This window comes from Panulirus ornatus, chromosome 26 (genome assembly GCF_036320965.1).
Source record: "Panulirus ornatus isolate Po-2019 chromosome 26, ASM3632096v1, whole genome shotgun sequence".
Classification (NCBI taxonomy): Eukaryota; Metazoa; Arthropoda; class Malacostraca; order Decapoda; family Palinuridae; genus Panulirus; species Panulirus ornatus.
The window spans coordinates 11,879,319-11,896,956 of NC_092249.1; the positions used below are offsets into that span (position 1 = coordinate 11,879,319).

Genomic DNA, 17,638 nt, shown 5'->3' on the forward strand with positions numbered 1-17,638 from the left:
TGGTGGCTGATTTGGGTGAGAAACTGCAAAAAGCTGGTGAATGAGTTTGGTAAAGTGTGTGAAAGAACAAAGCTGAGAGTAAATGCAAATAAGAGGAAAGTTATTAGGTTCAGTAGGGTTGAGGGTCAAGTTAATTGGGAGGTAAGTTTGAATGGAGAAAAACTGGAGGAAGTGAAGTGTTTTAGATATCTGGGAGTGGACTTACCAGTGGATGGATCCATGAAAGCAGAAGCGAGTCACAGGGTGGGGGAGGGAGTGAAGGTTCTGGGAGCATTGAAGAATGTGTGGAAGGCAAGAATGTTATCTCAGCAAAAATGGGTATGTTTGAATGAATGAATAGTCGTTCCAACAATGTTATAAGTTGTGAGGCACAGGCTATAGATAGGGTTGTGCAGAGGAGGGTGGATGAGTTGGAAATGAAATGTTTGAGGACAATATGTGGTGTGAGGTGGTTTGATCGAGTAAGTAATGAAAGGGGAAGAGAGGTGTGTGGTAATAAATAGAGTATGGTTGAGAGAGCAGAAGAGGGTGTGTTGAAATGGTTTGGACATCAAGAGAATGAGAGAGGAAAGATTGACATACAGGATGTGTGTCAGAGGTGGAGGGGAGAAGTGGGAGACCAAATTGGAAGTGGAAGGATGGAGTGAAAAAGATTTTGAGCAATCTAGGCCTGAATATACAGGAGGGTGAAAGATGTGCAAGGAATAGAGTGAATTAGAATGATGTGGTATATTGGGGTCAACGTGATATCAATGGATTGAACCAGGGCATATGAAGCTTCTGGGGTAAACCATAGAAAGGTATGTGGGGCCTGGATGTGGAAAGGGAGCTGTGGTTTTTGTGCATTATGGCTAGAGACTGAGTTTGAATGAATGTGACCTGTTTTGTCTGCTCCTGGTGCTGCCTCGCTGGAGATGGGGGGATGCTATTTCATGTGTGGTTGGGTGGCGACAGAAATGGATGAAGGCAGCAAGTATGAATATGTATATATGTATATGTATGTGTATGTATATGTATGTATACGTTGAAATGTATATGTGTGTGTATGGGCATTTATGTATATAAAAGTGTATTCCTATGAGTCCATGGGGAAAATGAAACACGAAAAGTTCCCAAGTGCACTTTCGTGTAATAATCACATCATCAGGGGAGACACAAGAGAGAAATATAACAGTCAGTTGATATACATCAAAGTGCACGAAAGTGCACTTGGGAACTTTTTGTGTTTCATTTTCCCTGTGGACTCATAGCAATATCTTGATCACGCGCAAAATCGTGATCCTTTCCATACATGTGTATGTGGGTGGGTTGGGTCATTCCTTGTCTGTTTCCTTGAGCTACCTTGATAATGCAGGAGACGGAGGTTATGTATGATAAATAAATTAATAAAAACATACATATACATATCAACATACATATACATACATATACAAAGACATATACATATATAAAAATGTACATACTCATACTTGCTTGCCTTCAACCACTCCTGTCACTACCCTGCCCCAGCAGAAAACAGCATAGCTACCCCCAACAACATGGCAACTTAGAGAATGGATGAGAGGAAATATGGTCTTTCTTTATCTGTTTCTGGTGCTGCCTTGCTAGCGTAGGGAACAACAATGATGGGAAAAAAATACCAATCCCAGTAAACCCTTGATTTAACATACTAAGATGGGGAGGAGGGTGTCCATTAATGCTAAAAGTCTGTTAAATCAAAAATGTAACCTATGAGCCATTCTTTAATACAATATAAAGTTCAAATGCTTTTTTTAATGCCTCTATTACTTGATGACATTTTGAATTGTAAGGATTGCAAGATTACTTAATAATTATTATTATTATTATTATTATTATTTTGTTTTGTCGCTGTCTCCCGCGTTTGCGAGGTAGCGCAAGGAAACAGACGAAAGAAATGGCCAAACCCACCCCCATACACATGTATATACACACACGTCCACACACGCAAATATACATACCTATACATCTCAATGTAGACATATATATACACACACAGACACATACATATATACCCATGCACACAATCTACACTGTCTGCCTTTATTCATTCCCATCGCCACCTCGCCACACATGGAATACCATCCCCCTCCCCCCTCATGTGTGCGGGGTAGTGCTAGGAAAAGACAACAAAAGGCCTCATTCGTTCACACTCAGACTCTAGCTGTCATGCAATAATGCCCAAAACCACAGCTCCCTTTCCACATCCAGGCCCCACACAGCTTTCCATGGTTTACCCCAGACGCTTCACATGCCCTGATTCAACCCACTGACAGCACGTCAACCCCGGTATACCACATCTTAATAAATAAAGACAATTCTCTGTATACAATCTGACCAAACGGTGGCATGTGGTAGACAGAGACCAGAACAAAGCAAGCATACCCCACATTATGAAAACCAGTGCGATATGAAATGCGCATGGTGCAGTGTTTGAGATTTTTGGATTTATTTTTTCCTTTAAATCATCATTAATTAATGTAGTATCATTTGCCCAGTCCATTAAATCCAAAATATGTTATATCGGCAGTCCATTAAATTGAGGGTCTACCGAATATCTAGTGATTATTGTTAAAAAAAATAAGGCCTTCATTTGTCAAGTTTTATGAGTGGAACAAAGCCTATCACTCACTTATGATGTATATATTGAATATCTAGCAGCATGATATAGTCCTAGAAGTTAGATGACATGATTAGTTGCCTAAGTTATCCCATGGTATTGAGAATGAAGGGATGCAGGTTTTGTCCATTGTCCTTGTACTTCATGGTATTTTCATAATATCTGTCCTATGAAACATTCATCATCTACTCGTAACTAACCATGGGTCCTAAGAGATTTTTTCACGCAAAAAGTCTTATATCTTTGCTTGTGGCAAGAAATTGTATCTACAAGCAAGATTTCAAGTCACACTGGTAGGGTCTAGTCCTCCACCTGGACAATATTTTGGGCTTCCTTCTGATGTTATCTCTATCTGAAAAGATGGATCTGGCAAACTTGAGAAGACTAGTAAGGTGACTGAAAAACTCATAAAGCATGAGATGTTGAAAAACTTATCTCCATCAGATTAATTATCACCTTGATCAACCACACCCAGCTTTTTTGGGAAGGATAATGTTAGTTTGTCTTGAAATATTGCTTGGAAACGTTTTCTTGCTTCCAAGCAAAAAATTATTTTTTCAGGAAAAACCTTCTTAGGACCCGTAGCTAGTTACTGTTGGGTAAAAATTCCACCTGGAGCAGAAAAAGTGAAAATATCACTAAACACTATGACAGAGCAAAAGTTGATCCCTCCACTCTCAATACCGTAGTTGAAATAATCAAATCATTTGATTTCTAAGACCATATAATGCTTCCATACATAATATGGTATCCCTAACGTAAGTGAATGATGGAATTTGTCTGCAAATGAAACAAGCTGTATGAAAGTCTTATCTTGAACATTTTTTTTTTTTTTTTTACACAGAAACCTGTACCCTACATCTCAGCTGTCTTCAGTATGTACTGTCACAAAGAGGACCACAGCAAATCAGGGGTTACTAGCAGGTAAAAAGACAGAGTACTAACAATAACAGTAAAAAACATGCAGTATCATACCATAAAACACTGTATAACTTACTTTTGAAATGGCTTCCTGATTGGAAAGTACTTTTGAGGTGAAACATAAGGTTGCGGAAATTCATATTCATACACTGGCTCCCGCATCTCTGAAATGACCAAAATGACATATTTTCACAAGAGAATGGCTACGAGATCTAGATCAGACAAACCAATGGCTAAAATCTTAAAGATGTTATTCAGTAATGTGCCAACACCAACAAAGAGTAACCAATAAGAAGGAATGGGCATTTTAGTTTACATAAATTAAGATTTGGAATGAGATCTAATATCTAATGTTAAGGAAAAGGAATAAAATAACTTCTAGCAAGTAAGCAAACTGAAAAATCTTCTGAGGATACTGAAAAGAAAGAGACCTAAAGGGAACTGACATCAAAATTTTGGTGTAGGAATAGGTATAAAAGTTTACCACTTAATAGTCTTCCATTACCTGGCAACATTTATGCAATTGCTCCTATGATCATGTTTCAAAGTTTCTTGTCCATGTTTAACATCACATAGCCCAGCAGATATTTGTTTCCACTAATTGTCTAAAAATATAACAAGCATCCACTGCTGTGGCTGCAAAAAAGTATCTCATGCATCTCAGTCACCTACAGAACGTCAAGAGAGAGTGCATGTACCTAAGCTGGGCATGATGCCAGATGTATGCACTCAGTATTGTAGTTAGGTTTAGAAGAAAAGAAACAATTTCTTTGGTCTCAGTGCAGATGTCTTAGGTGCTCTTATCCTCATTGCCATTTGTAGCAACTTAGGCATGTTCCAAAATTATAAGACTCATTCTGGTCCAGCCAATGGTCTGCTTCTTCAATCTTTGCCAAAATCATAGATAACCCAAAAGTTAACTTACAAGTACAGGAACAGTAAACAAAAGATAATCACAGTGGAGTAATCAATCCTCCAACCGTGTAGCATAATAGCAGCCTGAGTATATACTAATACACAACTATATCAATGATGATTTTGATTTAAAACTGGTTAATTTTGATGTTTCATCTTTGTTCACAAATGTTCCAGTTGATGACCTCTTAGAATATTCATTTGATGTCTTGAATAATATTCATTTACCCGTTTCAAAGTCTGTTTTTATTGAAACTATCAATGTGTATGAAGGACTGTGTATATCTGTTTAATGAAGAATAGTATGCTCAGAAATTTGGTATGGTAATAGGTAACCCTCTTTCACCAGTATTTAGTAATCTTTACATGGAATTCTTTGAAACAAAATCACTAAGCGATATCTTAACCTTTAACACGATTTCGTTTAGGTATGTAGATGATATTCTCTGAGTTTGGCCAATAAATGAACATTTACAAACATTTCTCCCCTTACTTAACAATTTAATACCTTCCATCAACTTTACTGTAAAAGTTAAAAATAATGGTATGATACCATTTTTAGATTGCCTGATCCATACAGATGGAAACAAGTTTAGATTTAACATATACAGAAAACCTACCAATGTATGCTCATATATCCATTTTTACTCATCTCAACATGACAAAATTATCATTGCTTCTTAAATTATCTTTGCTTCTTAGGGCATTACATATATGCAGTCCAGAGTTTATTCCATTGGATCCATGTTAAAGTATCTTAGATCTTTCATTGATAAATCCCTTAAGTTGGCAAAGAAATCATTTTATATAAATAAACCCAAACCTCCCCTTGACACCATGAACCTTCTAGTTCTACCTTTTAGTGACAACACTGGTCAACGAAGCTTTTGTCTCAAGAAAAAAATATGTTTCTTATATAATTTTGCCTGGTGAATCCAAATATGTTTTCAGAATATCTCTAACACCCATAGTTTTCTGTTTCAGCATACTTGCATATCATTACATGCAATATAAATGTACCAGTGTGCTACAGAGCATTTGAAACAAAAAGTTTAACAAACACAGCTACTTTCATTGTTTATGAAGTGCAATAGCTTCCTTTTGAAAGTACAAGCCTAGATAAATGAGTCACCAGGGGCCTGCAGAAACATGACTGACAATGTTGGGACATTCAAACAGTGCCAACTCCTGAATAGCAGTTCTCTGTCAGCTGCAGGCTAAAACTCAATGTGTAAACACTGTCTTTTCCACTCTGTTGACAGATTGTGCTTTTGTGTAATCAAGTGTTATGCTGATACCCCATCCACCATTATAATGCTGAGAAACTGTGTAAATAGTCCGAATTCTTTCCGCAACATCTGTGGTAAATTGACATTCTTATCACAAAAACATTCTTTCACATCCTTCATTAAAAATTGCTATGAGTATTGCTTTGGTTGAAAAGGAGGGTATTTTTGTAGGACCACAGATCAGGGAACTGCTTGGAGATGAAAAGTTCAGTGAAGAGCTACATGATGTTGAAAGAACTGCATGGCTGTCATTAAAGAGAGTTTGCAAAGATGTGATGTACAAGATCTATTGACTTCATATAAAGCTCTGGGGTGCAATATGAGTCTAAAATCTACTTTTTGGACTCACACTTCAGACATTTACCCAGAAAATCTTGGGACAGTCAGTAATGAGCAGGACATTTTGGACATGGAAAAGCAGTGCCAAGGAAAGTGGAGCTCCTCCATTGGAAGACTGCTGCTGGGCACTGAGAAGGGATGTTCCTGAGGCCAAATATAGCCAGAAATCATACACTTATACATTCTAGAGGTAGATTTTTTTAAGTGCAATACCAGCCTTATTTATGAATGAGTAATATACACTTATTGTAAAATTCAATTCCTCTGTTGCTTAAACACTAAGCATGATAGTAAAATTTAAAAAAAACTGTTTCAAATTTAGAGTAAAAAGTACTATGAAGTTCCTCTATTTTAGTTTATGGGACAAAAAGAAAGTTAAAATTTTGTTAACCAGTGTAATTTTACATTACATCCCAGGTTGCTTACATCCTTTCATGTGAATTTTGTCTTCAGAAACAATACTATAAAGAATATCCTAATCAGGAACTCATCCGGTTGTGTTTATATAGAGCACCATGTAAAAATTGTAATATGTTTTATGTTGGGCAGACTGGTTAGGATCTTTATGTTACACTTAAGAAACATAAATATAGTGGAGGTACACCACTGAATTTCCAGCAACTGAAGGTTCGGCACCTCCTTTAGTCTGAACAAAATTACCTGAGGGAACTTGAAATTACCACCGCCACCAGACTGATTTACTAGGCGGCCACAGAGGGCGTTGTGTGTAGGGCGCGCTTATTTACGTATTTACACTGCACTTGATGATGATACTGCAATTCTGTGCAATTCTCAGCTTATTTTCCTTAAATTCAACCTTAGCTATGGCTCCAATGACATATGAGAGCGTTAATCGTGGTGTCAAATGTAAACATCAGTCCATATTGATCCAAGATAAAGTAGAACTGTTGAAAAAAATGGACCATGGTTTTTCAGTGCATAAGTTGTGTGACATCTACAGTATTGTCTATGATATAAAGAAGCAAAAGGAGAAAATATTGAAATTCTATGGAGACAGCGATTCCAAGAAGCAAATGACGATTAGTAAAACTATGAAAGATGGTAAAAGTACTTAGCACGATCAAGTTATGATGGAAATGTTTTAACAGCATCGGAGTGATGGAGTGGACTTGTCAGGTAGCATGATAATGGACCAGGCTAAGTTGTTCCATAAAGAACTTAAGTTACAACATGAGCATGACTATAGTGAAGGATGGCTTCAAAGATTCAAGAAGCGTCATGGAATTTAAATGAATAAAGTGTGCACAAAAAAGAGGTCTGCAAACCACGAAGGAGCTGCCGAGTATATGGACGAATTTGCAAAGCTCATAGCTGACAAGCACCTCAGTCCTGAGCAGGAGTATAATGCAGACAAAACTGCATTATTCTGGCAATGCACACCTAGGAAAACACTAACAACAGAAGACGAAGAAGACCCCACAGGATTCAAACAATCTAAGGGCAGACTTACTATCTTAGGATGCTCATACATTTAACATTTGTTTAATATAGATTTCTAGCAGTCCATGGTATACTTTAGACACATGGGAGATGTATAATCAGTGTGTTAGAGGTGTGATGATGAATCATTATTATATGACCAGGGTTGGTCTGGCAAAATGGTTAATCCGGCAAGGCTTTAGAACCAAGAGTGTCAGAAAATCAGTGGTGTACCTGTATAAGAAGAGGGCAAGGATCAAATGCCTTGCTTAATTATGTTAAAAATTATGATCAGTGTACTGACTGTAATACCAACTCAGTTATTAACTGAAACTCCTTTACCAAGAGAAATAGCACTGAATCTTCTATCATCATTTACACAAAGAATTATCCATTATATTCATTAACTTCATTGCCGTTTCCAATGTCAGCGAGGTAGCGCTAGGAAACAGATGAAGACCAGCAACATCCACTCATATACATATACACATATGTACATAAACACCAATTCACAAACACATATACATGCATATACATATACATATCAACATATATACATACATATACATTTTATCTATCATACTTTGTCGCTGTCTCCCGCGTTTGCGAGGTAGCGCAAGGAAACAGAAGAAAGAAATGGCCCAACCCCCCCCCATACACATGTATATACATACGTCCACACACGCAAATATACATACCTACACAGCTTTCCATGGTTTACCCCAGATGCTTCACATGCCTTGATTCAATACACTGACAGCACGTCAACCCCGGTATACCACATCGCTCCAATTCACTCTATTCCTTGCCCTCCTTTCACCCTCCTGCATGTTCAGGCCCCGATCACACAAAATCTTTTTCACTCCATCTTTCCACCTCCAATTTGGTCTCCCTCTTCTCCTCGTTCCCTCCACCTCCGACACATATATCCTCTTGGTCAATCTTTCCTCACTCATTCTCTCCATGTGCCCAAACCACTTCAAAACACCCTCTTCTGCTCTCTCAACCACGCTCTTTTTATTTCCACACATCTCTCTTACCCTTACGTTACTCACTCGATCAAACCACCTCACACCACACATTGTCCTCAAACATCTCATTTCCAGCACATCCATCCTCCTGCGCACAATTCTATCCATAGCCCACGCCTCGCAACCATACAACATTGTTGGAACCACTATTCCTTCAAACATACCCATTTTTGCTTTCCGAGATAATGTTCTCGACTTCCACACATTCTTCAAGGCCCCCAGAATTTTCGCCCCCTCCCCCACCCTATGATCCACTTCCGCTTCCATGGTTCCATCCGCTGCCAGATCCACTCCCAGATATCTAAAACACTTCACTTCCTCCAGTTTTTCTCCATTCAAACTCACCTCCCAATTGACTTGACCCTCAACCCTACTGTACCTAATAACCTTGCTCTTATTCACATTTACTCTTAACTTTCTTCTTCCACACACTTTACCAAACTCAGTCACCAGCTTCTGCAGTTTCTCACATGAATCAGCCACCAGCGCTGTATCATCAGCGAACAACAACTGACTCACTTCCCAAGCTCTCTCATCCCAACAGACTTCATACTTGCCCCTCTTTCCAAAACTCTTGCATTCACCTCCCTAACAACCCCATCCATAAACAAATTAAACAACCATGGAGACATCACACACCCCTGCCGCAAACCCACATTCACTGAGAACCAATCACTTTCCTCTCTTCCTACACGTACACATGCCTTACATCCTCGATAAAAACTTTTCACTGCTTCCAACAACTTTCCTCCCACACCATATATTCTTAATACCTTCCACAGAGCATCTCTATCAACTCTATCATATGCCTTCTCCAGATCCATAAATGCTACATACAAATCCATTTGCTTTTCTAAGTATTTCTCACATACATTCTTCAAAGCAAACACCTGATCCACACATCCTCTACCACTTCTGAAACCACACTGCTCTTCCCCAATCTGATGCTCTGTACATGCCTTCACCCTCTCAATCAATACCCTCCCATATAATTTACCAGGAATACTCAACAAACTTATACCTCTGTAATTTGAGCACTCACTCTTATCCCCTTTGCCTTTGTACAATGGCACTATGCACGCATTCCGCCAATCCTCAGGCACCTCACCATGAGTCATACATACATTAAATAACCTTACCAACCAGTCAACAATACAGTCACCCCCTTTTTTAATAAATTCCACTGCAATACCATCCAAACCTGCTGTCTTGCCGGCTTTCATCTTCCGCAAAGCTTTCACTACCTCTTCTCTGTTTACCAAATCATTTTCCCTAACCCTCTCACTTTGCACACCACCTCGACCAAAACACCCTATATATGCCACTCTATCATCAAACACATTCAACAAACCTTCAAAATATTCACTCCATCTCCTCACATCACCACTACTTGTTATCACCTCCCCATTTGCGCCTTTCACTGAAGTTCCCATTTGCTCCCTTGTCTTACGCACTTTATTTACCTCCTTCCAGAACATCTTTTTATTCTCCCTAAAATTTAATGATACTCTCTCACCCCAACTCTCATTTGCCTTTTTTTTCACCTCTTGCACCTTTCTCTTGACCTCCTGTCTCTTTCTTTTATACATCTCCCACTAAATTGCATTTTTTCCCTGCAAAAATCATCCAAATGCCTCTCTCTTCTCTTTCACTAATACTCTTACTTCTTCATCCCACCACTCACTACCCTTTCTAATCAACCCACCTCCCACTCTTCTCATGCCACACGCATCTTTTGCGCAATCCATCACTGATTCCCTAAATACATCCCATTCCTCCCCCACTCCCCTTACTTCCATTGTTCTCACCTTTTTCCATTCTGTACTTAGTCTCTCCTGGTACTTCCTCACACAGGTCTCCTTCCCAAGCTCACTTACTCTCACCACCCTCTTCACCCCAACATTCACTCTTCTTTTCTGAAAACCCATACAAATCTTCACCTTAGCCTCCACAAGATAATGATCAGACATCCCTCCAGTTGCACCTCTCAGCACATTAACATCCAAAAGTCTCTCTTTCGTACGCCTGTCAATTAACACGTAATCCAATAATGCTCTCTGGCCATCTCTCCTACTTACATAAGTATACTTATGTATATCTCGCTTTTTAAACCAGGTATTCCCAATCATCAGTCCTTTTTCAGCACATAAATCTACAAGCTCTTCACCACTTCCATTTACAACACTGAACACCCCATGTATACCAATTATTCCCTCAACTGCCACATTACTCACCTTTGCATTCAAATCACCCATCACTATAACCCGGTCTCGTGCATCAAAACCACTAACACACTCATTCAGCTGCTCCCAAAACACTTGCCTCTCATGATCTTTCTTCTCATGCCCAGGTGCATATGCACCAATAATCACCCACCTCTCTCCATCAACTTTCAGTTTTACCCATATTAATCGAGAATTTACTTTCTTACATTCTATCACATACTCCCACAACTCCTGTTTCAGGAGTATTGCTACTCCTTCCCTTGCTCTTATCCTTTCACTAACCCCTGACTTTACTCCCCAGACATTCCCAAACCACTCTTCCCCTTTACCCTTGAGCTTCGTTTCACTCAGAGCCAAAACATCCAGGTTCCTTTCCTCAAACATACTACCTATCTCTCCTTTTTTCACATCTTGGTTACATCCACACACATTTAGGCACCCCACTCTGAGCCTTCGAGGAGGATGAGCACTCCCCGCGTGACTCCTTCTTCTGTTTCCCATTTTAGAAAGTTAATACAAGGAGGGGAGGATTTCTGGCCCCCCGCTCCCGTCCCCTCTATATATGTATATATGTATATATCCCTGGGGATAGGGGAGCAAGAATACTTCCCACGTATTCCCTGCGTGTCGTAGAAGGCGACTAAAAGGGGAGGGAGCGGGGGGCTGGAAATCCTCCCCTCTCGTTTTTTTTTTTTTTAATCTTCCAAAAGAAGGAACAGAGAATTGGGCCAGGTGAGGGTAGTCCCTCAAAGGCCCAGTCATCTGTTCTTAACGCTACCTCGCTAATGCGGGAAATGGCGAATAGTTTGAAAGAAAAGAAAGAAAAGATGTATATACATATACATATATACATATATATTTTTGCAGGGAAAAAATGCAATTGAGTGGGAGATGTATAATAGAAAGAGGCAGGAGGTCAAGAGAAAGGTGCAAGAGGTGAAAAAGAGGGCAAATGAGAGTTGGGGTGAGAGAGTATCATTAAATTTTAGGGAGGATAAAAAGATGTTCTGGAAGGAGGTAAATAAAGTGCATAAGACTAGGGAGCAAATGGGAACTTCAGTGAAGGGCGCAAATGGGGAGGTGATAACAAGTAGTGGTGATGTGAGAAGGAGATGAAGTGAGTATTTTGAAGGTTTGTTGAATGTGTTTGATGATAGAGTGGCAGATATAGGGTGTTTTGGTCGAGGTGGTGTGCAAAGTGAGAGGGTTAGGGAAAATGATTTGCTAAACAGAGAAGAGGTAGTAAAAGCTTTGCGGAAGATGAAAGCCGGCAAGGCAGCAGGTTTGGATGGTATTGCAGAGGAATTTATTAAAAAAGGGGGTGACTGTATTATTGACTGGTTGGTAAGGTTATTCAATGTATGTATGACTCATGGTGAGGTGCCTGAGGATTGGCGGAATGCTTGCATAGTGCCATTGTACAAAGGCAATTGGGATAAGAGTGAGTGCTCAAATTACAGAGGTATAAGTTTGTTGAGTATTCCTGGTAAATTATATGGGAGGGTATTAATTGAGAGGGTGAAGGCATGTACAGAGCATCAGATTGGGGAAGAGAAGTGTGGTTTCAGAAGTGGTAGAGGATGTGTGGATCAGGTGTTTGCTTTGAAGAATGTATGTGAGAAATAATTAGAAAAGCAAATGGATTTGTATGTAGCATTTATGGATCTGGAGAAGGCATATGATAGAGTTGATAGAGATGCTCTGTGGAAGGTATTAAGAATATATGGTGTGGGAGGCAAGTTGTTAGAAGCAGTGAAAAGTTTTTATCGAGAATGTAAGGCATGTGTACGTGTAGGAAGAGAGGAAAGTGATTGGTTCTCAGTGAATGTAGGTTTGCGGCAGGGGTGTGTGATGTGTGCATGGTTGTTTAATTTGTTTATGGATGGGGTTGCTAGGGAGGTGAATGCAAGAGTTTTGGAAAGAGGGGCAAGTATGAAGTCTGTTGGGGATGAGAGAGCTTGGGAAGTGAGTCAGTTGTTGTTCGCTGATGATACAGCGCTGGTGGCTGATTCATGTGAGAAACTGCAGAAGCTGGTGACTGAGTTTGGTAAAGTGTGTGAAAGAAGAATGTTAAGAGTAAATGTGAATGAGAGCAAGGTTATTAGGTACAGTAGGGTTGAGGGTCAAGTCAATTGGGAGGTAAGTTTGAATGGAGAAAAACTGTAGGAAGTAAAGTGTTTTAGATATCTGGGAGTGGATCTGGCAGCGGATGGAACCATGGAAGCGGAAGTGGATCATAGGGTGGGGGAGGGGGAGAAAATTCTAGGAGCCTTGAAGAATGTGTGGAAGTCGAGAACATTATCTCGGAAAGCAAAAATGGGTATGTTTGAAGGAATAGTGGTTCCAACAATGTTGTATGGTTGCGAGGCGTGGGCTATGGATAGAGTTGTGCGCAGGAGGATGGATGTGCTGGAAATGAGATGTTTGAGGACAATGTGTGGTGTGAGGTGGTTTGATTGAGTAAGTAACGTAAGGGTAAGAGAGATGTGTGGAAATAAAAAAGAGCGTGGTTGAGAGAGCAGAAGAGGGTGTTTTGAAATGGTTTGGGCACATGGAGAGAATGAGTGAGGAAAGATTGACCAAGAGCATATATGTGTCGGAGGTGGAGGGAACGAGGAGAAGTGGGAGACCAAATTGGAGGTGGAGAGATGGAGTGAAAAAGATTTTGTGTGATCGGGGACTGAACATGCAGGAGGGTGAAAGGAGGGCAAGGAATAGAATGAATTGGATTGATGTGGTATACCGGGGTTGACGTGCTGTCAGTGGGTTGAATCAGGGCATGTGATGCGTCTGGGGTAAACCATGGAAAGCTGTGTAGGTATATATATTTGCGTGTGTGGACGTATGTATATACATGTGTATGGGGGTGGGTTGGGCCATTTCTTTCGTCTGTTTCCTTGCACTACCTCGCAAACGCGGGAGACAGCAACAAAGCAAGAAAAAAAAAATACATAAATACACATGTACATATTCATACTTGCTTATCTTCATCCAATCCTGGCACTACCCCATCCCACAGGAAATAGCATCACTAACCCCTGCTTCAGCGGAGCAGTACCAGGAAAACAGACAAAAAGGCAACATCCATTCATACTCAATCTCTACCTGTCATGTGTAATGCACCGAAACCACTGCTCCCTATCTACATCCAGGCCTCACAGACCTTTCCATGGTCTACCTCAGATGCTTCACATGCCCTGGTTCAGTCCACTGACAGCATGATGACCCCAGTATATAACATTGTTCCAATTCACTCTATTCCTTGCATGCCTCTCACCCTCCTGTATGTTCAAGTCCTGAGTGCTCAAAATCTTTTTCACTCCATCCTTCCACCTCCAATTTGCTCTTCCACTTCTTGTTCCATCCACTTCTGACACACATATCATTTTTGTCAACCTTTCCTGTCTCATTCTATAGCATACATCCAAACCATTTCAACACACCCTCTTCTGCTCTCTCAACTACAATCTTTCTATTTCCACATATCTCTCTTACCCTTTCATTACTTAATCAAATCACCTCATACCACACATTGTCCTCAAACATTTCATTTCCAACACATCTACCCTCCTCCATACAACTATATAACATTGTTGGAACTACTATTGCTTCATACATACACATTTTTGCTCTATGAGATAATGGTCTTGTCTTCCACACATTCTTCATCACTCACAGAACCTTTGCTTCTCCCCACTCTGTGACTCACTTTCGCTACTATGGTTCCATTCGCTGCTAAGTCTACTCCCAGATACTGAGAACACTTTTCTTCCTCCAATTTTTCTCCATTCAAACTTACACCCCAACTAACTTGTCCTTTAATCCTGCAGAACCTAAGAACCTTGCCTTCAACTTTCTCCTTTCACACAGTTTTTCAAACTCAGTCACCAATTTCTGCAGTTTCTTGTTTGAATCAGTCACCACTCACCAATTTCTGCAGTTTCTCACTTGAATCAGTCACCAGTGCTGTATCATCGGCGAACGACAACTAACTCACTTCCCAGGCCCTCTAATCCTTAACAGACTGCACACTCGCCCCTCTCTCAAAAACTCTTGCATTGAACTCCCTAACCATACCATCCATAAACAAATTAAACAACCATAGGGACATCACACTCCCATGCCACAGATCCACCTTCACTGGCAACCAATCACTCTCCCCTCTTCCTACTCATACACATGCCTTACATCCTTGATAAAACCTTTTCTCTGCTTCTAGCAGCTTACCTCCCACACCATTTTTACGGATCCCCCTACTGGGAAGGATCATCAACTACACACACGGATAACACTATCTTAGAGTTATGGGATTACATCAAAGACTAGTATTAAAACTACTTATAATACAAGAAATAAAGAGTACAAAATAATAGCACTTTAACCGGACACAAATCATTTACGTTAACACTGAACATGAGTCCAATATTTCAGGTAAGGTTTCAAACCAACCAAGAAATCTCTTTTCTTTATGACAATCTGACTCTAGCAACATGATTCAAGATACACTTGTTCGTTGGACACTTCTATGACAAGTTACAATACTCTATGACACCCAGACCTAAATGACAGAGGCAGCGCAATACTGTAGAGTTTAGTATAGCGCTACTTTACACAGTGATTGTAGACTATGGATTTGAGACGGCAAACCCACTTACCTGCTGGGCCTGCGGGGTAGATAGCAGTTGTGGCCCTGCTAGCATCAGAGGTTTTTATTGAAGGGAAGAGCGAGCCAGGAGCGGCCTACCCCGCCCTGCTGCCCTAGTCTCAGGTGGGATTGGAGAAGGGTAACCCACAGTGCCACTCTTTATTGGCTGGAGGCTTAAGGTCCAGCTGTAATTGGAGGAGGGTGGCTCACACTGCCACTCTTACTTGGCTGGATTCCGAAGACCCAGCTTTGACGGGAAGAAGGTGGCTCATAGTGTCACTCCTAGTTGGCTGGAGATTCTTAGGTCCGGCCCTTATCTTGCCTAAGGCCCAACCTTCTCTTATCCTGTCAGTAACGATGATATATAGGAAGCCATATTCCATAAATGACCTTCTCTCATGACCTCAGTTGTCTGGTGCTTCAGACATGGGAGAGATGACAGGCCCAAGAGTTGAGGGTAACTGGACTGATGACCCGGGCAGGGGAGTGACACCCAAGCCGAGATAATAGAGGACAAAAGGTGGTGTGAGATGGTTTAATCGAGTAAGTAATGAAAGGGTAAGAGAGATCTGTGGTAATAAAAGGAGTGTAGATAAGAGAGCAGAAGAGGGTGTTGAAATTTTGGTCACATGGAGAGAATGAGTGAGGAACGATTGACAAAAAGGATATATGTGCCATTGGTAGAGGGAACAAGGAGAAGCAGTAGACCAAATTGGAGGTGGAAAGATGGAGTGAAAAAGATTTTGAGTGATGGGGCCTGAACATACAGGCATGCAAGGAATAGAGTGAATTGGAACAATGTGGTATACCAGGGTCAATATGCTGTCAAGGGATTGAAGCAGGACATGTGAAACTCTAGGGTAAACCATGAAAAGTTATGTGTGGCCTGGATATGGAAAGGGAGCTATGATTTCGGTGCATTACAAATGACAGCGAGGGAATGAGTGTCAATGAATGTGGGGGGACTAATTCATTTGTGGCAGGGTGGCAATGGGAACAGATGAAGGCAGCAATTATGAATACATACACGGGTATACATGTATATGCATATTCATGTATACTTATGTATATGTTGGAATGTATAGGTATGTATATAAGCATGCGTGGGAGTTTATGTATATATGTACATGTGTATGAGGGTGAGTTCGGACATTCTTTCTTCTGTTTCCTTGCACTACCTCAAAAAACATGGGGGATGGTAATTAAATATAATAGCAAATAACAGCAATATCATTTGATGATATCTGATGATAGAGTGGAATATATAGGGTGTTTTGGTCGAGGTGGTGGGCAAAGTGAGTGGGTTTGGGAGAATGATTTGATAAACAGAGAAGAGGTAGTAAAAGCTTTGCGGAAGATAAAAGCCGGCAAGGCAGGAGGTTTGGAAGGTATTGCAGTGGTATTTCTTAAAAAAAGGGGGTGACTGTATTGCTGACTGGTTGGTAAGGTTATTCAATGTATGTATGACTCATGGTGAGGTGCCTGACGATTGGCGGAATGCTTGCACAGTGCCACTTTACAAAGGCAAAGGGGATAAAAATGAGTGCTCAAATTACAGAGGTATAAGTTTGTTGAGTATTCCTGGGAAATTATATGGAAGGGTATTGGTTGAGAGGATGAAGGCATTTACAGAGCATCAGATTGGGGAAGAGCAGTGTGGTTTCAGAAGTGGTAGGGGATGTGTGGATCAGAATTTTGCTTTGTAGAATGTATGTGAGAAATACTTAGAAAAGCAAATGGATTTGTATGTAGCATTTATGGATCTGGTGAAGACATATGATAGAGTTGATAAAGATGCTATGTGGAAGGTATAAAGAATATATGGTGTGGGAGGCAAGTTGTTAGAAGCAGTGAAAAGTTTTTATTGAAGATGTAGGGCATGTGTACGTGTAGGAAGAGAGGAAAGTGATTGGTTCTCAGTGAATGTTGGTTTGCAGCAGGGGTGCATGATGTCTCCATGGTTGTTTCATTTGTTTATGGACGGGGTTGTTAGGTAGGTGAATGCAAGAGTTTTAGAAAGAGGGGCAAGAATGCAGTCCATTGTGGATGAGAGAGCTTGGGAAATGAGTCAGTTGTTGTTCGCTGATGATACAGCACTGGTGGCTGATTTGGGTGAGAAACTGCAGAAGCTGGTTACTAAGTTTGGTAAAGTGTGTGAAAGAAGAACGCTGAGAGTAAATGTGAATAAGAGCAAG

General features: G+C 40.5%; 1 protein-coding gene across 2 annotated transcripts in view; it reads right to left on the minus strand.

Annotated features, from left to right (window-relative positions):
- Positions 1-17,638, minus strand: part of mRpL38 (mitochondrial ribosomal protein L38) — a 311,926-nt gene that overhangs the window by 55,671 nt on the left and 238,617 nt on the right. For both annotated transcript variants that reach the window (XR_011714637.1, XM_071677979.1), the window contains exon 7: positions 3,636-3,723. Coding sequence is in view for 1 of the 2 variants with exons in the window: in XM_071677979.1 (XP_071534080.1) it covers positions 3,636-3,723 (88 nt within the window). In the remaining variant the exon portion in view is untranslated. The remainder of the gene's footprint in view (positions 1-3,635; positions 3,724-17,638) is intronic.